The sequence below is a fragment of the Solanum verrucosum genome, unplaced genomic scaffold (genome assembly GCF_900185275.1).
Source record: "Solanum verrucosum unplaced genomic scaffold, falcon-dt-bn FXZP01000296.1, whole genome shotgun sequence".
Lineage (NCBI taxonomy): Eukaryota > Viridiplantae > Streptophyta > Magnoliopsida > Solanales > Solanaceae > Solanum > Solanum verrucosum.
Genome location: NW_026020470.1, coordinates 933,261 through 955,109, shown reverse-complemented (window position 1 = coordinate 955,109; position 21,849 = coordinate 933,261). Strand labels below are relative to the sequence as shown.

The following is a 21,849-nucleotide window of genomic DNA, read 5'->3' as shown; positions in this document are numbered from 1 at the left end:
CGTGTCAAGTAGGATCTTATTTATGGTTGTGAGGGCCCACTTCTATAAATAAGTGACTACAGACATTTAGGAAATATTTCCCTTCTTTCATACTCTTAATCGTGCAATAGAGCTATGTCATAGAGATTTATTCATACTCGTGCGTTTAACGAATTTCTTTGACTACCCATCATACTATAGGTGGTTGAATAGAAAAGTCAATCCTTTATCGATGAGTTGTTCTTAGCATAAATCTTGAGGAAGTCATGAGACTTCAGAGGGGCTTGAGAGAAGCCTATGTGTAAGTTAAGTGCTGAGTTCATAAGGAATGCACTCATATTATATGAATCATGCGTTGAGCTTAAAGCGAGTTGTACTATTTTCCTTAAGCTTTGTTTCAGCTCAGATCCTTATGAGGTGGTATGTTTAGAGCTTGGTTAGTATTTTCGCCCGAAAAGGTAGCATGAGCTACGAGATCATGAGTAGTAGTAGTGATAGAGCCCAGAGTTAGAGGAAAGTATGCAGAGGTTTAGTGATTTCAGAAGGGAATATAGTGTTTTGAAGAGCTATATTACTATTGTCATGCACCCAGTAAGTTATTGATGAGGAGTTTTCCCTTATGGGTACAGTAAGAGTTTCAAGTCAAGATGAGATAGAGTATATATTTGTTAACTAGAATAGAGTTGATGTCAATGTGTCATAATATTAGAGGAGACTAAATTCATGTGTTGAATAAGAGAGCACAAGTATTCATAAAGTGATAGATCTATGTTAGGCTTATGATTTGTTTGAGAGGGTCATGATGATCATAAGGTTATAAAACTGATTAAGTAATAAAGTATAGTATAGTAGGTGAGCAATCGTATTGATATTTGGGTTTAGTAATAAATATTAAGCTTGAATTTGAGATGAGTGTCATGATTAAAAGAATGGAAACATGAGGGTGCTGATTTTAGTCTTGAGGTTTGATCTAGAAGACTTGAGGAATTGAGATGTTAGCTGGAATAGATATGAGTGGTACAAGTTGGAGACCCTAACCTTTAGATAAGGGCAGTGAAGTGTGGCTAAGTCACAAGAGTAATAAGAGCTTTAAGAGGTGTACCGAGAGGGTATGCAACCAGAAGAGGTTAAGGGAAACACCTTAGAAAGAGGTCTTAGTACCGCTTATAGAGAGTTTTGTAGGCATGAGATAAATTTCTCCAAAGTGTTAGATTAAAAGAAGAGGTAGACCATTTACAGATGATGGAATATGTCTATAGCTTTCAAATGTTAGCTTTAGACCTAAGGGGGAGATGACAAGATGAGAAATCGAGTCAAGTGTTTGAGATTAAGATGGTAATTAATTCAAAGAGTTTGGGGGGATTTGGGCTAAGCTTAAATATATTAAGAGCATACCATTATACGCACACCTTAATAAGAGTAACCCAGTCCAGTCGTCATTCGAGGACGAATGATCCCAAGGGGGAGATATTGTAACACCCCAGAATTTTTTTTGAGCTAAGACTTGAACCGTCCTTCGTTGTGAGTAGGATTTTACGAAGGAATTTAAAATTTCTTAAGTATTAAGGCCAGGTCACTAGATGTAGAACATTGAGTTTCAAAAAGAAATAAATTGGAATTAGCAAAAATCTGAAATTTTGGTTGACTTCAAATGACCATAACTCCTAGCTCAGGATGAGTTAGGTGTTCTACTAGATACCATAGGAAATATCTATCAATTATATTTCCAATGCCACCGAGTTTGCTAGGTTTCAAGTTCGTATGAGGGAGATGTCTGCATTCGAAGTTGGGTTGTCTAGATAATAAAAGTCAAAACTGGATTTTAGAGGGCTATTTTGGTCTTTTCCTTAGCAAATAAGATTTAATTCGTTTTTAGTAAGGTTTTAAGGATCTAATCCTATTAGGTTCAGTTTTATAATCCTAAAATTAGCCTAGGGTTTTAGTTGAGAGTTCAAGAAGAGAAAAGAAGAGAAAATAGGAGAAAAGAGGAGATGATCAAAGCGTTCGTCGAGAGTCTTGCATTTTGTTGCAGATTTTCACCATGGGTTATCATATTATTATAAAAAAAATCATTCTTGAAGTTGAAAAATTAGAGTTCTTGATAGGTGTTCTTAAAGTTCATTCAAAATCTTGTTGTGTTGGGGTTTTGATGATTTCTTGAGATGAAATTTAGTTATTTGAGTGTTTTTTTTAGTATATTAGAGTGTAATTATGTTAAGTAATCGAATCCAAGTGATTGGGGAAGAAATCGTTCGATTCTAGGCGAGTTGAGGTGAGAAAACGAGCAAAGAAAGTCGTTGAATATTTTGTGTTGGGGCCTAGCGTGTCACGCCAGCCAGAACGCCTCAACCACCTCTCTAAAATTTAGAGGCTGGCGCCCCGCACCACTCAGAGCGCTAGGGTCACCTGCCCCCACTTGTTCTTCATCGTTTCATCCGTTTGTGTTCTTTCAAACGGTACCTATACTCCCCTTTGATTCTAAACTACTTCTAAACACCTAGATATCATTCATAAAATGATCATAACCTTGAATTCATAATTTAAATTTAAGGTAGAGTAAAGAGTTAAGTTTTGAGAATTATTTCGAACATTCTAAGAAAGTCTCTTTGAGTCCTTTTATGGAGTCTTCTACAACTTCTAGTAACTTGTTTCAAGACTCGATCAAGTGAGTATGAGGATGAAGAGAATTTATTCATGAGTCTACCTTGTCATCATGAGATCCTCCATGTCATGAACCAAAACTCCTGAATTCATAATTCACATTCAAGAGAGAGTTAAGAGTAGAGTTCAAGAAAGCCTTTGCGTACAATTGTGAATTCTTTGAGATCCATCATTTATTTGAAATAATTTTTGAGGAAGTAAGTAAGAGAATGATAAGATTTGTATACATGAGGTCCATGTAGTTCTGTAGACCTTCGAGTCGAGTCGTTTATGCCCATAAATTCCGCATGGACTCCACAAATTGAGTATCATTGAGAGGAGTGGTATCTTCAAGTTCTAAGTCTTTAGTAATAAGTTTCTAACACATTTGAGTTTATATTTCTAATCATGGGACTATTACATGTTACCCATAAAGTCCTTGAGTTGAATTGTTCATGCCCATAATTCCTCATGAACCCTATAAGTCGAACAATCTTGAGATGAGAAATGTCTTTGAATCCTTGAGTTGAGTAGTTCATGCTCATAATTCCGCATGAACCCTCCAAGTTGAGCATTCTTTAAATGGGTTGTATCATTGAAGTTCTTGAGTTCCAAGTATTGAGTTTTATCTATGGTTATTGAAAACCTTCCATTGAGTCATTCAAGTCCATAATTCGGCATGAACCTCATTTTAAGAAGTCTTTTACAAACGTTTTAACTTTGTTTTAAGACTTAAGTTTTGAGTTAAGAAAATAATAAAGAGTAGAGAGTAAAGAGTTGAGTTCATCTCTTCAAAAGAGTATATCGAGACTATGTATTCCCAAAGAGTAAATGTTTTCACATTTATACAAGAAAGGAAAATGAGATTTCAAAAGAGCCTTTGAGCTAGTTTTTTCAGTAAAAAGGAAACTATGATTTCCAAGAGGGCTTTTAAGCTAAGTGTTGAGTAATTATCTCAAACCAAAGAAAGAGTTTTGTTTTTACAAACATATGAGCTATGTATATTTTTGGATTAGTATTGAGCACCGATATGGGGTTGCTAGTTCAGATAACTAAAGTCTCCATAAACCATGTAGCCTTCATGGATAGTAAAGGATCATACTTTTTAGATAACTCCTTAAGATTCTTTTAGCATAGACTAGTGAATCCACTTAGTGAGTTGGGTTCTATACCCCCGGCAAGGTATAGGACGGTCCTTGGCAGCGTGAGGTAAAACATTGTATCACCACTTAGGCTCATAGTGGTGGTTGTCGGTAACAGAATCTCCCACAGAGTTAAATAGTATTTTTATATACATACTTAGTATTATTGTATTTTTCAATACATTGAGTTGCTATCTACCTTTTTACATCTTTTCATATATATTGCATCTTTTACTGTTGCATTATCCTTGAGTATTTCGAGTTAAGTATCTTATACTTGAGTACTTCTGAGTTTAGTAAGTTTGAGTAGTTTTGAGTATCCTTGAGTACACCTCTGAGTTGAATAACTTATCATTGAGTTTAGCTTTGTTTCTTTGAGTTGAGTGAGTTCAGAAGAGATAAGCATGTTTCCTTTTTATCAGAGTTAAAGCTTATGTTAATGCTTTAGAATTCCTCTTAAATGCTCGTACATTCCACGTACTGAGCCATTTGGCCTGCATCTTCTCATGATGCAGACACAGTTATTTAGGGTAATCTACAGGAGCTTCGTTGATATATGCGTAAGTTCGAGTTAGCTATGGTGAGCCTCCTTGTTTCCGGAGGATTTCATTTACTTTTCAGTTTAGTTAGGATGTCGTGGGTCTTGTCCCGACTTCCATCTTTAACAATTAGATGCTTCATGGATAGTCGGTATAGTTGAGAAGTCTGTATCATTTATTTTGTTAAATGTTTAAAGACTTAAGTTGCCTAATTTATGGCGAGTTGAATATTATTTTTATATTCAGAGTTTTTCATTTGAGTTAAAGATTTGTATTTCAGTTTCATGAATTTTTATTGTATGATTGCGTTAGTCTTCCACTTGTAGTCAGTTAGGATGAGGGTTCGCTTGGGGACCAGCAATGGTTCTTGAGTGTCGACCACGTCCAGGGTGTAGATTACAAAAAGGGCCAAGAACTCGGGTAACTTTCAAGGTTCTTACTCCAAGGGGTCCAAAAGGCCAATGCTTACAGCCAAGCCAATTCAGTCCATTATGCCCGCCTCTACAGGTAATTACTCAAGAACTCCACCTTATAATTCGATTTGGGATAGCCAGGGAGTGGCACCTTCTGCGGGCAGCAAGCCATTTTTTGATCGAACATGTTACAACTGTGGTGAACCTGGGCATATAAGGAGAGATTGTCCCCACCCACATGTGTTAGATTCCGCGCAACAGCAGTCTAGAGCAGTGGTACCTTGCGGGAATGGTAATAATGGTAGAGGATGTCCACAAGGTGGGTGAGGAGGTAATCAGTTAGTCCATTGAGGTAGAGGAAATGGTAATGCAGGCAGGGGTAACGCGCAACTAGGCAGGGAAAAGTCGCTCGTCAAGATGATAGGGCTCAGTGTTATGCATTTCTGGACAAGAATGACGCAGAGGCATCTGATGCAGTGATCATATGACCTATTCTTGTCTATGACCAGATGTCTAATGTGTTATTTGATCCGGATTCTACTTATTCTTATGTATCCGTACGATTTGCCTCAAAATTTGATATGATTTGTGATATACTTGATGCCCCTATCCATGTTTCTACCCCAGTTGGAGAGTCAGTCATAGTTACCCATATCTAACGAGCTTGTCTTATTTTGTTTATGGGTTTTCAGACTTGGGCTGATTTGGTGATTTTGGATATGACTGACTTTGACATAATCTTAGGCATGACTTCGTTGTCCCCCTATTATGCTCTGTTTAATTGTAATACTAAAATTATGTAACTCTAGAAATTTTAGGAAAGGAAAAATTATAGTGGGAAGAGGTGTACAACCTAAGCAAGCTAAGATCATATCGTTCATTCGGGCTAGAAAATTGGTAGGGCAGGGTTGTTTGGCTTATTTGGCTCATGTTAAGGATGTGGAGGTTGAGACTCCATCTATTGAGTCTATTCATGTGGTGTCGGAATTTAGAGAAGTGTTTCTGAATGACTTTCCTGGTATGCCTCTGGATAGAGATATAGATTTCTGCATTGATTTAGAGCCTAGTACACGACCCATTTCTATCCCTCCATATCGCATGGCTCCAGCATAATTGAGAGAGCTTAATGCGCAAATCCAAGAGCTTCTTGATAAGGGATTTATTCGTCCTAGTGCTTCCCCATGGGGTGCCCCAATTTTGTTTGTTAAGAAAAATGATGGTAGTATGAGAATGTGTATAGATTACTCGCAATTGAATAGGTTCACTATTCGAAATAAGTATCCCTTGCCTCGAATAGATGATATTTTTGATCAATTGCAAGGTGTATCAGTTTTCTCTAAGATTGATCTAAGGTCTGGTACCATCAATTGAAAATTAGGCTCAAAGATGTGCCTAAGACGGCGTTTAGAACCCGCTATGGGCACTATGAGTTTTTGGTTATGTCTTTTGGTTTAACTAATGCGCCTGTAGCTTTTATGAGTTTAATGAACGGGGTGTTCAAGCCATTTCTTGATTCATTTGTCATAGTCTTTATTGATGATATTTTGGTCTATTCGAAAAGTGAGGAAGAGCATGTCGACCATCTTCGTATTGTTCTAGGTGTTCTTGGGAAACAAAAGTTGTATGCTAAATTTTCTAAGGGTGAATTTTGGTTGACTTCTGTTGCATTCTTTGGGCATGTAGTTTCGAAAGAAAGGGTAATGGTAGATCCTCAAAAGATTGAGGCGGTTAAGAATTGGGTTCTACCAAGTTTTGCAATTGAAGTTAGGAGTTTTTTGGGGCTCTCTAGCTATTATCATCGATTTTTGAAGAACTTTTCTTCTATTGCCACCCACTTGACTAATTTGACCAAAAAGGAGATACCATTTGAATGGACTGAAAATGTGAGGAGATCTTCCAAAAGCTCAAAACTCTTTTGACCACCGCACCTATTCTAGCATTACTGGTTGAAGGTAAAGATTTTATTGTTTATTGTGATGCTTTACATTCTAGTTTGGGTGATGTGTTAATGCATGATAAGAATGTTATAGCTTATGCCTCACGTCAATTGAAGGTGCATGAGAGGAATTATCCAACACATGATTTAGAGTTGGCAGCGATAGTGTTTGCTCTTAAGATATGGCGACATTACCTCTATGGTGTTAAATGTGAGGTATTTACTGATCATCGTAGTTCGCAGCATGTGTTCACACTAAAGGATCTGAATTTGAGACAGCGAAGGTGGATAAAGTTACTTAAAGATTATGATGTCACCATTCAATACCATTCGAGTAAGGCAAATGTGGTGGCAAACGCTTTGAGTAAAAAATCGGTGAGTATGGGTAGTTTAGCTTGCTTGAGTGTAACCAACCAACCTTTCTCTAAGGAAATTCAGACCTTGGAGTCTAAATTCATGCAGTTGGGCATCTCAGAAAGAGGTGGGTTATTAGCTAGTATTGAAGTAAGGGCCATAATCATTGAGAAGATCAAGGCCAAACAATTTGAGGATGAGAATTTGGAGGAGCTTAGGAAGAAGACTGTGAATGGTAAGGTACAAGAGACCACCCTTAATGTGGATGTAGTGCTCAATTTTAAAGGGAGAATATGTGTTCCTAGAGTAGATGACTTGATTGAGAAATTGTTGGCAGAGTCTCATGGTTCACGATATTCTATTCATCTGGGTGTGACCAAGATATATCGAGATTTGAAGAGAATTTATTGGTGGCCGGGCATGAAGAAGGATATAGCAGAATTTGTGGCGAAGTGTCCAAATTGTCAACAAGTGAAGTATGAACATCAAAGGCATGCAGGCTTGCTTCAAAGAATGCAAATTTTGGAATAGAAGTGGGAAAGAATAGCCATGGATTTTGTAGTTGGCTTCCCAAAACTTTGGGGAAGTTTGATTCTATTTGGGTAGTTGTTGATAGATTGACCAAGTCAGCCCAACTTATTCCGGTAAGAATAGATTATAATGTTGAACAATTGGCTAAAGTTTACGTGAAAGAGATAGTGAGGTTGCATGGTGTGCCCCTTTCTATCTTATCAGACCGTGGTACCCAATTCACATCCAAGTTTTGGAGGAAATTACATGATGAATTGGGCACACAACTCACTTTTAGTACAGCCTTCCATCCACAGACAGACGGACAGTCAGAGAGGACTATTCAAGTGTTAGAAGACATGTTGAGGGCATTTGTGCTTAATTTTGGAGGGTATTTGGATAAATTCATACCTTTGTGTGAGTTTTCCTATAATAATAGTTATCACTCCAGCATAGATATGACACCGTTTGAGGCACTCTATGGGAGGGGATGTAGATCACCCATAGGATGATTTGAGGCTGGAGATATGAAACCATTGGGGGTTAATTTAGTGAAGGATACTCAAGATAAGGTGAGCCGTATTCAAGCTAAGCTTCTAGCAGCCCAGAGTAGACAGAAGAAGTATGCAGATCATAAGGTGAGAGACATGGCATTGCAAACCAGTGAGAATGTTCTTCTTAAGGTATCACCCATGAATGGGGTAATGAGATTTGGCAAGAAGGGCAAACTAAGTCTGTGATACATTGGTCCCTTTGAGGTTCTCAAGTGTGTAGGATCGTTAGCGTATAGATTGACTTTACCTCCTAATCTATTGGGATTTCATCTGGTATTTCATATGTCCATGTTGAAAAGATCTCATGGTGACAGGGATTACATCATTAAGTGGGATTCAATTGTGTTAGACAAGGACCTCCAATATGAGGAGGAACCGATTGTAATTCTTTATCGTGATGTGCGTAAGTTGAGGACCGAGGAGATTAAGTCCGTGAAGGTTCAATGGAAGCATCGTCCAGTTGAGGAAGCTACTTAGGAAACTGAGAGGGACATGCAAGACAAGTATCCCCAATTGTTCGTCCATTCAGGAACTACTACATTCCTTCCTTCGCCTCTTTTCCCTAAGTTTGCCACTAGGGGAAGAGTGATGGGTCAATTGGTATCTATTGTAACGACCAGGTTTCGTCATTATAGAGAAGCCAACGGGAGAAAATTTGGAGCCAAAAAACTTTTTCTTAGTATTTAGATTTTGCCAACCTAGTCTAGATTTGGACGAAATTGGAGTCTTTAAGGTGTAGGGAAATTTGGTAACAATCGAGGGAGTTAATTATGATTTAGATTACATGAGTAGTTAGATAACTCATTAAGGAATCCAAACGACTTTACGGAATTGAATTTGGGCGAGTACAACTCCCGGAATCGACCTTAGCGTGAAGGGTATTTTCTGAGCATTGTGGGTTAGAAGTGTGTTGTGAAATGGGGATTTTGGAATTCTTTAAATAGCTCACCGGTTCATGCAAGCCGCCTTGGTGGGGGGTTTTGGCCGCTCTAGCAGGGTCGCTGAAGTGGGATGAGGAAAGTTGTGGTGGGTTCGAGGTGACTTAAGGTCGTAAGTAAACCCCTAAACGACCTCATTCTGCACTTTTCAATTTTTAGAGCTAAAGAACGAACCCCATGTGACTCCTAAAAGTTTCCCACCATTCTTGTGGCTAAAGGTAAGTTTTTCACTCCCCGAATCCATTTTTCAATCCGTAGAACATAATAGAATAGGTAATTAATGATGGGGGAGGGTTTCTCATATAGATTCTATGGTGGAAAAAGCTCTAGTTGGATACTTGGGATCATGGGTATGATCTAGGGTTGTTAGAATTGTTAGTAATCCAGGTAATTAGTGATTGTTTATTGATTTTCGTGTTATTATGAGTGTTTGTAGACCAAGAACAAGAGGAACGAATCCGGAAAGGGAAGGATCAAGTTTCCTAGGGTTTTAAGCTTGTTTTGAGGTAGGTGATGGTTGTGATTCTATGATTGTGTGATGCATGTTTGTTCTTTCTTCATTATGATACATGTATGTATATGAATGTTGCATTATTGTTCACACTTGTTGTAAATTAGTTAGATGAATGATGGTTACCATGAAATCTTGACTTAATTGTATGATCTTAATGATATACTTGTGATTGGGATTGTGGTGTGTTGAATGGATCGATTGCCATGTTCCGGCATAACTAACTTGGATCGATTGCCACGTTCCGACATAATTATGGGATCGGCTGCCATGTTCTGGCATAATTAAGGGATCAATTGCCACATTCTGGCATAATCATTGGATCGGGTACCACGTTCTGGTATGCTAACTGTTTGGGTTTGGGTTCCATGAGAGGACCAATGACTTGTCATAAATGTGTATCTTGAGAAATGTGAAGTTGTTCGTTGTTCGTAAATGTTGATGATATTGTATATGTTTGATATATGCATGTGATTATATTATTGACTTTCTTATGCTACACTTAGTGGGAAAGCCGTGTGATCCTACCAGTACACTGTGGTTGTGTACTGATACTGCACTTGCTCTTATTTTTATTGAGTACAAGGAATCTTCAAGCGACTACTGATAGACCTCGCTTAGAAGATCAGTGATCGTCGTTTGAATTCAAGGGTGGGCCAATTCTTCCGAGCTGCCATGAGTTCTCCCTTCGTCTATGTCCACATTTCCAGACTTAGACATTTATATTAGTTATTAGTACATTAGTTTGGGGTTGTATCCCTTCTTGTTTAGACTTATTGAACTTTAGATGTTTTGGTACATTGACTTTCAGGTTCTAGGTTATCTCTTCTACATTATTTAGTTCGTTCTTAGACTTTTTTGGAGTTTAGGGGAACTCCCTATTTCTTTCCTTAGTATTTAACTTGCTTCTGTAACTTAAATGCTTTAGTTTGGTTTAGTTGCTTGGTTTGGGTTGTAGTAGTGGTTCTCCCATTGGAGGGTTAGTGTGGGTGCCAATCACGATGGTCTGAGTTGTGACAAAAACTGATGGATTCGTCAAGGCAATATGTGATTGCAAGACATACATGTCCATTTCAACAAAAAGATCTTGAATTTTTTGTTTTTCCCATTCCTCTTTCTTTGGGAGAAGAGGTTCTTTGTCTTCAAATCGAAATATTAACTACTTTATGTACTTGTATTTTAATCAGAGTTATAGTTCTTAGACATAAAAACTCAAACAAATAATTTACTATCAACTCATTTAGGTATATTCACTGTGCCAAACTGACAAATCTATATGTCTTCTAAAGTCTTTTGGCCCAATAAGAAAATATCACCATAATTCGTTGTCGGCACTTAAACGTCGAATTAATTTATTCATCCATTCATCAAAAACAATCTTTATTAAAGGACCTTAGTACACAATGATTACCCCTTCATGAGAAGATTTTAATATAAAGAATTTGTTATCATCATTTCTACTCTAAGACCTCATTTGTTTGCACTTAATGGTGATCTGAATCTGAATGATTCAGACATTAGGTCATTAGTTGTGTTTTTTAATTTAAAAATCTCTTAATGGTTTGAAAAGGTCTGAATGAATCAGATATGTAACAAATTCTTATTCTCATTCAAACTCTTTTAAAGACACTTTTATTTTCAGAAAAAAAATTGTGCTCCAAATTTTTTTCTTCGAAATAAAATAAACTTCAAGTCTCTTTCATTCTCCAACTTTATTATTTATCGAAATTATTTTCCTTAAAATTTTAATTTTTGTTCTTACTACTTGTTTATCAAGAATTGATAAAAATTATTTTTTAAAAATTATTTGAGTAAAGTGCAAAGCAACTTCATATATATGTGTTGTTGAAATCGGACTATGGTGCCTTTATAAATTTGTTTGAAATCATTTGAATGTATCATCTTCATTATTTATTTTAGAAAAGAGTACATGGGCAAACACATTATTGAACGTAGAGATATTTCATCTATGTACTTAAGATTAGTTTTTTTTGAATGTTTGTTTTCAAAAAATGATGACTAATTTTTTTTCTAACAATTATTTTTATTTTTATAATTTATATATGTAATTCATGTAGTTCTATTTTATCAAATATTTTGTTAATGTAATATTGAACTACTATTTTATTTGAATCATAATAATTATTGTGTTTGTATATATATATATATATATATATATATATATATATATATATATATATATATATATATACTAACTTAAAGTATGAACTCTCTAACTTGAATGTTAAATTAGGCCAAAGCCATCGGTTGCCCCCCTAAAGTTGGCACCAAGTTCACTTAGACACCTCAACCGAGCGATGTTCATTTTAGACACCTTATGTAGGGTCCCGCTATGTCATTTTGACACATTTTTGACAATTAATTTTATGGCACGTGTGTATCGTATATATAGTATATGATGTTGTAAAATAGAATTAATATTACTAAATTAAATCTTTTTAGTAAATAATTATAATTGAATGAACATAGAACAAGTGTTTTTTGAATTATTAATACATATTGTCATAGAGTTACTTGTATTTTGAGATCAAAATGACCAGATATCATTGAAACATTTCGAAATACATTCAAAGTTTAATTATGAGAGAAAGTGACATTTCTTTAATAATATTTTTTCTTACTTCACTCAATTTTGTAAACAAATCTAACCAAAAAAATAGAAAAAAAAATGTCACCAATAGCCTTTCCTCTTGAGGTTATGAACATAAATGATGTACACCATTTAAGTACAATTTTTTTCTTAAATATTCATACTTAAAATTTAGTATGTGCATGACACTAATAAGGATTACCATAAGTATTTCAATATTTTATCTTTATATATAACATATCTTTTACAAAATATTATTACTCAATTAATATTTGAGTAAGGCTATCATAGAGAGATAAATTTACCAAAAAAATGTACTTGGTTGTTATCATGAATGATGGTTATATATACTTCAGTAGAATAATTTAATTTTGATATATGAATAACATCACCTATGGTGAAAAATATTTCATTTCATTAAGTTTGTACCTTATCTTTGTGAAATTGTAGTTTTCTCCTTTTTTTTAAACATACATATCATATAGTTGTTGTTTAATGAAAGTATCTAGTATCTTATAGAAGTTGTATCATGATATAAAATATTTAAATTTTTCAATAATAAAAATTAATAGATGAATGAAATTTAAAGTATTATTTATACAATCATTAATTTAATTTAGATCATTTTATGATCAATCACTATTTTCTTATCTATTTTTATATAGGTAGTAAGGAGTATATCTTGTGATTTAAAGAAAAATTATATGGAACAATACATAGCCAATGAAGAAGGAAGACGGAAATATATGTTCATGCTATATTCACTCTAGTGTTCCATTTGATTTAAATCTCTTGCCACCAACACTTTACTTTCTCCATTCATTTGTATATACATATCCATTAAAATATAATTGTTACCATGGATATGTTATCATATTATAAGTAAAAGTGCAAATCTATTTTTGAAATAGTGAATTTAACATCAAAACTAATAATTCAATGGACTACGTTTGAGGGAAAAGAATAAATATATATATATATATATATATATATCTTACTCCAATCATATGCCTTTTTTCATATCTGTTTAATATTATTGTCTCTCCCACATCTTTTCGTCACTGGTAACTCATGAAAATTGTAAGAAAAAATACGAGTGTGAATTGATGAATGATTTACTATAATTTTTTCACGAACTCTTTCTGATGAGGTACCTTGAATTTCGAAATTAATCAATTTTTGCAAATAACACTTGAGAAAAGTCACAACCCTTTGAAAAAGGCACAACTCATCAGAAAAGTGCAACCCTTTGAAAAAATCACAATTCTTCGAAAAAGTCACAACTCATTGAAAAAGTCACAACCCTTTTGAAAAGTCACAACTCATTGAAAAAGTCACAATCCTTTAATCTGAAAAGGTATCTACTTTCAATATAATACAATTAATTAAATTAATACATAAAATAAATTGAGTATTTTTAATTGGGGTATTATAGTAATTCAGCATTCAAGTTTTAGAGTACATGTTTTTAAGGTAGTATAGAAGATAGATATAGATAGATAGATAGATAGATATAAATAGAATAGGTATAGATAAACAAAAAACTGAAGGAGTGTGTAATACACTAATTAATGACGTGGAAAACAACCAATTAAATAATTACATATGTAATTTTAAGTTAAAAATTATTTAAAATCTATTTAGTAAAAAAATTATTATTCTAAAAAATCAAGGGAAAAGGGTCTGAAAAATACTTCAACTTTGGCCGAAATTGTTGTTATGATACCAAACTTTATAGAGGACCTTTTACCCCCTGCACTGTTTCAAAGTATATTTTAAAGGCATATATGTTCCCACGTGGACACATTACTATTTATAATGATGTCATATTTATGATATCCATGTGGGCACATATATACCTTTAAAATACACTATTAAATAGTATGGGGGGGGGGGGGGGGGGTAAAAGGTCCTTTCCAAAGTTCGGTTTTGTTATAGCAATTTCGATCAAATTTCAGATATATTTCAGACCTTTTTCCCAAGGTTGTTGTCTTCTCTACTACACCCAATATTTTTTTTAACGGAGAAGGGTCTAAAATGCCCCTCAAATATTTGAATCGGTACAAAATTACCCTACATCCACCTATCGGCCCTAAAATACCCCTGACGTCCACCTTTCGGCTCAAAAATACCCTCGATATAAATCCTTTGACTCATATTTGCCCTTATTTCTAATAGCTCCCTTAAAGTAAAATTATTAAAATATTTATTTATTATATTGCTTAATGTGATTGGTCAAAATTTAAATCCTCCTCAAAAAAATAATAAAAATGATATTTTTAAAATTTCTATTTTTCTATAAAACCACTTATGATTCATATTTTAACCCAATACACTTGAAAAAAATATTGAAAAAATAATTAATTTCATGATATCTTCCTATTGGCTTATTTTAAATCGACCCCAATTTATTATAATGTAACCCAACTCATAAATGGGATCCAACTAAAATCCATACTTACCTCGATTGATTGTCCATCTAAAAAAATTATAATTTTCATTAATATAAAATTTTCTCTCAATTATCCAAATGTCTTGTTCATTTTCTCTTTTATTCCTTTTTGTAATCTCTTATTCTTAATTAAGATATTTGGGACTCAAACTTGATATGTAGTTACATATTTATATTCTTTTAATTAGTATTATTGTCATGATGGGATGAGGGTGGGGATAAGAGAAATGATTATTTTTATTCTTTTATTTTCAATAATGGGTACACACAAAAGAAAAATGTAATATTTGTACATATTTGCTTAATTAAGTCATCTTTTATTTAACTAATTATTTCTAAATGAATGCATCACTATTTTCCTCATTTTTTCTCTCTTGTTTGTTATAAATTAAAATAAAATAAAAGGGTGGACAAGATCCAAATAGAAAAAAATGGAAGAAATAGGAAGTGAAGGGCCGGGGAGGGAGTAGTGTAGAGAGTAGATGCCTAACCTTTTTATAATTTTAAATTTACAATGAAATTCAAAATCAAGTCAATCATGTGAGCTTATATATTAAGTAATTTCAAATTATTTTAACGGAAAAGGGCCTAAAATGCCCTTAAACTATGAGATTTGGTACAATATTACCATCCATCCACTTAATGAGTATGATCCTTTAGCCATAAGGGTATTTTTGAGAAGAAAGGTGGACATCAGGCATATTTTAGTGCCGATAGGTGGATGGAGGGTAATTTTGTGCCAATTCAAATACTTGAGGGGCATTTCAGGCCCATCTCCATGTTTTTAATCTACTTTTTTTAATTGTTTAGGATCTCTTTTTTTTCTTTCTATTTTGGTGTTGTTTTTCAAGAAAAATAGAGGAAGGGGAGGAAGGGAGAGAGAGAAAGAAAAAATATAAAATATGACTGTTGGTATCCATTTTTTCCGACGAAAAAGGTGGAGAGCGGTGATGGTATCTTACCCTCCTTTCCCATCGAAAATCGTCTTTTTCATTACACTCAAAATCTCATTTGTACTTTTTAAAAAATTAATTTTTTCTTTTACTATTTTTCATATTTATTATTTTTTTCTTTCTTTTTAGTGTTGTTTTGTGGGAAGAAAAGAGGGAGAGGAAGAAAGAAAGAGAGAATAAATATGAAATATGAATGTTGGTATCCATTTTTCCGGCAAAAAAGGTGGAGGGAGGTGATTGTAGATTTAGAGAAGTAATACAATGAAGAAAAAGAAAAAGGACTTGAAAACGGATTTGAATAAAACATTCAACCTCCATTAAAGGAGTTTAAGTTTCAAAAAATGGTGGGAGGTGGTAACTTGAAATATAGAGAAGAAGAAGAGAAAATAAAATGAAAAAATAGCTAAATTGAGTCTTTCGCGCTCTATTGTTAAGTGTATCACACTCACATTGAGATGTTAACAAAAAGTGTCAAAATGACACAATGAGACCCTACATGAGATGTCTCAAATGAACATCACTCAGTTGAGGTGTCTAAGTGAAACTTAGTGCCAACTTTAGGTGGTCACTGATAGGTTCAGCCGTTAAATTACTATAGTAATTGTAATGACCCTCCAGGTCATTTATGTGTACCCGCCTTTGTTTCATTGATTAGAGCTTTCCTACAGAGACCCCAAGTCATTTATGACTTGCTGGAACTGACAGTTCGGTTTCCTCGTCATTTGTTTGGATTTTGTGCACCTTTCCGTGTTTTAGAGGCCTTGAAGCTTGAAAAGTGACTTTTACTGAGATCAACAAGAAAACAGCCTTAGTACGGAATTCTAACAGTTTCATCAGCTTCAGATGGGCCAAATTAGGCTAGGAGTGTGGTCTACTCGAGTCTCATGGATTTCGGTGCGAGTTTAAACCATTTTTAGCGTTTTAGCCTTGAAAACTGGCCAGCGATTGACTTTGGTCAATATTCTTGAAAAACGTGTCCGAATGAAAATTCTGACAGCGTTGTTAGCCCCGAAATGTCGAGTTTGGTCTAGAACGGCCTTTCGTTCGACTCCCGAGGCCTCCGGACTCATTCCGAGCCTCTCGGTGGATTTTGGTTAAAAATGGTCTTTGGGAGTGGGACCCACTTTTTATTGAGATGACATTTGATGGAAATTTTGACTGCGCTGTTGAGTCTGAAATGTCGAATTTAATAGAGTAGCATATCTATTTTATTTTTATTAGGTTTCGAACCAATCCCAAGTACCCTGTCGAATATTTTAAAGTTGGCATAAAAAAAATCAGCTTTTCAGCTGATATATATAGTTGGTGCAGGCCATTTTAGCCTTATTTCTCAACTTCAAACATTCATAACTCTCTCATTTCAAGTCCGATTTAGTGATTCGAAGGTCCATCTTGTGGGGTTTTTCTCGAGGAACGCATTGGTCAGCTCAGAAACTTGATTTGGGGTCTCCGTTTGAGGTATATTTTGTGAAATACCTGCTGCCACGACCCTTTTTGTGAACTTGATTTTGGGAATTTTTGAGGCTTGATATCTCAGCCATTTTAGATCCGATTTCGGTGATTCTTGGGGCTATGTTGACTGGTTTTTCTAGGAGAACGTTTTGGTGTGGTTGGAATTTGTATTTGAAGCTTTGTTGGAGGTAAGAATTATGTTTTAGCTGCTGCCATAGCTCATTTTCGAGCGCAATTTTTGGGAAATTTTGGAAGATGATTTCTTGGCTATTTTAGGTCCGAATTTGGTGATTCAAGAGACTACACTATGGGGTTTTTCGTGAGGATCATTGTGGTATGGCTGGTTTCAGCAGTTGGGTTTTTGTTCTAGTAATTTCTTGTAAATAGCAGCTGCCATTGTTGTTCATTTTTAGCGTAATTTTTGGTTTTTCGTTGCATTTTCGTGTTGGGACTGTTCCGAGCCCCGAAATGTGTTCCAATTTGGAAAAAAAGTTCGAGGAGCTATTTAGAACCTATTTTTGGGGTTAATTCCAGAATTTTCGGCGTGGGTCCCACTTTTCTCGTTTTGATCCCGAAATTGGTCTGCCTCAGTTTTTTGCGAATTTAGTGTCTAAACGACTGTAACGCCATTGTGACTCTATTTTTGACAGTGTGGCAGCCATCCGAGGCCGTTCAGAATAGAATAGCTCCGACGGAGTAGTTTGGAGCGTGTGTGTTCGGTCTACATGTAGGCTACGACTTCCCTTTTCTTTTAGATTGAGTTTGAATGTGTGAGTGTATGTGGATTTGCATGAATATTCGGGTGGGGAACTAGATTAGCATGCTATGTTCGATAAAATTCATATTTAGGCCGTCTCCGAGTTCAGCGGGTACTTGAATTGTTATATTTGATCATCCTTGCTTCCTTGTTTGGCCTGATTTTGACTTATTAGTTATATTGTAGCATGTTTGGCCTTAGACTAGTGATGCCATTGTATCACGATTGTTCAGAGCCGGTAGATTATATTATTTTCCCCCTAGTGTGACTTTGAGCAACATAGGTCCAGGTAGAATGATATAGCAGATTTGGATCTGATAGAGATGAGTCTTAGTTAGACAGTGACTCAGTTGTGGGGCCTTAACATCCATAATTCCCGTATGATTCTAACTTTCTGCATTTTCGGCCGCCGTCTAAGCCCGTTCGGTGATACATACGGCTTCAGTTCGGTTCTCTTGTCATCATGAGATGGTTAGAGGTTATAAGATGGTTACAAAGAGTTGCCCATGACTTTTAGATGTGGGAATCCTTGGATGGATTATTTGGAAGCTTTACGCTGTTGTGGTAACTTAACAGGAGGTTTTACCCGCTGTTCAAGGTCCGAGCTCTGTTTTCGAGCTGCTGCTTATTAACCCTCCTATAATAGAGTCGACATACAAAGTCTGGCCCCTCGGGTTATATCACTTTATCTATGGGTAGTCGACATCCGTTGTTTGAGGTCCGGGCTCTATGCTATCCCTTATAGAGTTCGGCTCTATCGGTGTATCTACTCTAGGCAGACTCACATGTGGTTTGAGGTCTAGGTTCTCTGTTTCCTTTCTTTCATAGCTTGGGAATACTGACATTTCTTTAATGTTTCATGTTAACGAATCTCTTTTAGTCTTCGTTTAGCTTTTCTGTAAAACTATCGGGCATATGGGGGTCCTTTCGGATTTTTACTTCAATTTGCGCATGAGTGTACCTTTTGGGCTTATGGGGGTCAGTTGGAGTAGTCACCTTAGGTTTGTTTGCCTTACACTCGTGTGCATACCTTTACTTTTATTGTTCGTGACCTCTGTCTATGTTTTATTCTAGCATTTCCTATTGTTTTTACCTTTCTTATTCACTCGGCCTATGATGCCTACTGGGTACCTGTTATTTTGGTACTCATGCTACACTCTGCATCTATTCTTGTGATGCAGGACCGAGCACCAGTTATCAGCGCCGCCATTCGAGTGAGTAGCAACCAACATCCGAAGGTGAGGGTGAGCACATCGTTCTGATCATTGTTGTCTCCTTCTATACACATATTTTGTGGCTCGTCTTTTGTACTTGAGATAGGACCTTTTTAGTTGTGTATAGTTTTGTATGTTTGTCCACTTTTAGGACTTGTACTCTTAGTATGGCTCTGTACTTGTGACTTTCAGGTTCTGGAAGGGATTCAGTTCTTATGTATGCATTCTTTTAGCTTGCCTTATTCCTTTTGTTGTTATTGTTTCTGCTACTTGGTTTCTACCCTTTTACCCACTACTAGTTGTTATGGGTTTCAGGTGGGCTTACCTACTGGTGGGATATAGTAGAGGCCATCACGGTTTGAGGTATCCGGTTGTGACAAGTTAGTATTAGAGCCCCAGGTTCACCGGTCTCACTTGTATAGAGCTATAATCTAGTAGTGTTCTGTGGATCGGTACTAAGACGTCCGTGACTTATCTTCGGGAGGCTACATGATGTCGTTAGGAAAATTCCCTATTTTGTATCATTTTCATGCATCGTATGTCTAAATTGGTTTCATGGAATCTCATTTGTTTCACTTTTATTCTTATGTGTCTGTTTATTCCCCTCCTCAATTGAGTGTGAGCCCTGAGTCCTTAACAGTGTCGTTACGTGTTTCGACCTCGGTAGATGATTCTTTATTAGTGGATCAGATCTTTAGATCTTGGCGGTCACTCTACAGTGGTAGGATACCCCGGCGGACCTCATTCTGCTTGATATATTGATTTTAACACCATCCTAGGCATGGATTGGTTATCCCCACATCATGCAGTTTTGGACTGTTATGCCAAGACCGTTACCTTAGCCATATCGGGAATACCCCTGATTGTATGGAAAGGGTCTTTTAGTCGCTCACCGATTGGGATTATCTCTTATGTTCGAGCCCGGAGGTTAGTAGCTGGGGGTGCTTAGCCTATTTGGCTTATGTATGTGATGTATCTATCGAGGCCTCCTCTTTGGCTCAGTTTCAGTGGTTTGTGAGTTTCCAGACGTATTCCCTACTAACTTGCATGGCTAGAGATATCAACTTTGCTATAGACGAGCCAGGCACTAAGCCCATTTATATCCCACCCTATCGAATGACCCCCGTAGAGCTTAAAGAGCTCGGTATTCAGCTTCAGGGTCTCCTGGATCAGGGATTCATTCGGCGCAGTTATCTCTTTAGGGTGCCCCCGTTCTGTTTGTTAAGAAGAAGGACGGGTCTATAAGGATGTGCATTGATTACAGGCAGCTAAACAAGGGGACGGTGAAGAACCAATACCTCCTACCTCACATTGATGACTTGTTTGATTAGCTCTAGGGCGTTGTTGTGTTTTTTAAGATCAACTTGAGGTCCGGGTACCATCAGCTGAAGATTAGGGCAGTGTATATCCCTAAGACCGCATTTAGGGCTCGTTATGGTCATTATGAGTTCCTAGTGCTTTCCTTTGGGCTGCCCCTGCTGCCTTCATGGATTTGATGACCCGTGTATTTAGGCCCTATCTGGACTACTTCATTATAGTTTTCATCGATGATATTCTTGTATACTCATGGAGAAGAGAAGAGCATGCACAACATCTAAGAATTATGCTCCAGACTTTGAGAGATCAACTACTTTATGCCAAGTTCTCAAAGTGCGAGTGTTGGTTAGAGTCTGTGACATTTCTGGGGCACGTAGTGTCCAAAGATGGTATTATGGTGGATCCGACGCAAATTAAGGCCATTCGTGGTTGGGCTAGGCCCACTTCTGTGACTGAGGTTAGGAGCTTCGTTGGACTGGCTGGATACTACATACATTTTGTTGACAGTTTCTCTACTATTGTTGCACCTTTGACTCGATTGACTCACCAGGGTGTTCCTTTTGTGTGGTCTGAGGACTGTGAGTTGAGCTTTCGGAGGCTCAAAGAGTTGCTTACTACCGCTCCTATCTTGACTCTTCCAATTGAGGGCGAGGGCTTATCATATATTATGATGTTTTTGGTGTTGGTCTAGGGTATGTTTTGATGCAACAGTGTTGGGTTATTGCTTATGCCTCCCAACAGTTGAGAGTACACGAGCGCAACTACCCCACTCATGATCTAGAGTTGACGGAGGTAGTATTAACGCTCATGATTTGGAGGCACTACTTAAATGAGGTTCAGTGTGAGATTTACACCAACCACCGCAACTTATAGTAAATTATGAGTCCTAAGGATCTTAATTCTAGGCAGCGATGCTGGATTGAGCATCTGACAGACAATGACCTCTCTTTTCTCTACTATAGGCTCAAATGAGGTTCATTGGTTTGACGACCGTTTATGTGTTCCTAGAGTTGGGGGCTTGATTCAGTTGATTCTTTATGAGGCCCATGATTCCAGATACTCTATTCATCCAGGCATAATGAAAATGTATCGAGATTTGAGGCAGCATTACTGGTGAGATGGCATGAGGAGAAATATTGATAAGTATGTGTAGTTGCCAGTAGGTGAAGGCCGAACATCAGAGGCCTAGTGCGGAGTTTCAAAGATTACCCATTCCCGAGTGGAAATGGGAGCGTATCACCATGGACTTCGTGATGGGATTGCTTTGGACTCCTAGGGGAATTGATAGTATTTGGGTCATCGTGGATTGATTGACCAAGTCTGCTCACTTCCTCCCAATTTGATCTACATTCGGTGCAGAGCGGTTGGACCGTGTTTATATTTAGAAGATAGTTCGTCTTCATGGTGTGCCAGTGTCCATCATATCAGATCGAGGGTCTGAGTTTACATCCAGTTTCTAGAGAGCATTTTAGAGAGAGTTGGCCACCAGGGTTGATCTCAGCACTACTTTCCACCCACAGACCGATGGTCTGTCGGATCGCATTATTCAGGTCATGGAGGACATGTTGCGGGTATAT

At 36.6% G+C, this 21,849-nt stretch overlaps 1 protein-coding gene across 1 annotated transcript; it reads left to right on the top strand.

Annotated features, from left to right (window-relative positions):
- Positions 1 to 4,791: 4,791 nt before the first annotated feature.
- Positions 4,792 to 21,582, top strand: LOC125809058 (uncharacterized). The gene is made up of 10 exons (XM_049488728.1): positions 4,792 to 5,032; positions 7,125 to 7,243; positions 18,923 to 18,979; positions 19,148 to 19,172; positions 19,271 to 19,311; positions 19,982 to 20,171; positions 20,650 to 20,850; positions 20,964 to 21,064; positions 21,329 to 21,385; positions 21,436 to 21,582. Exons 1-10 carry the CDS (start codon positions 4,792 to 4,794, stop codon positions 21,580 to 21,582), a joined length of 1,179 nt encoding a protein of 392 aa, XP_049344685.1.
- Positions 21,583 to 21,849: the final 267 nt, after the last annotated feature.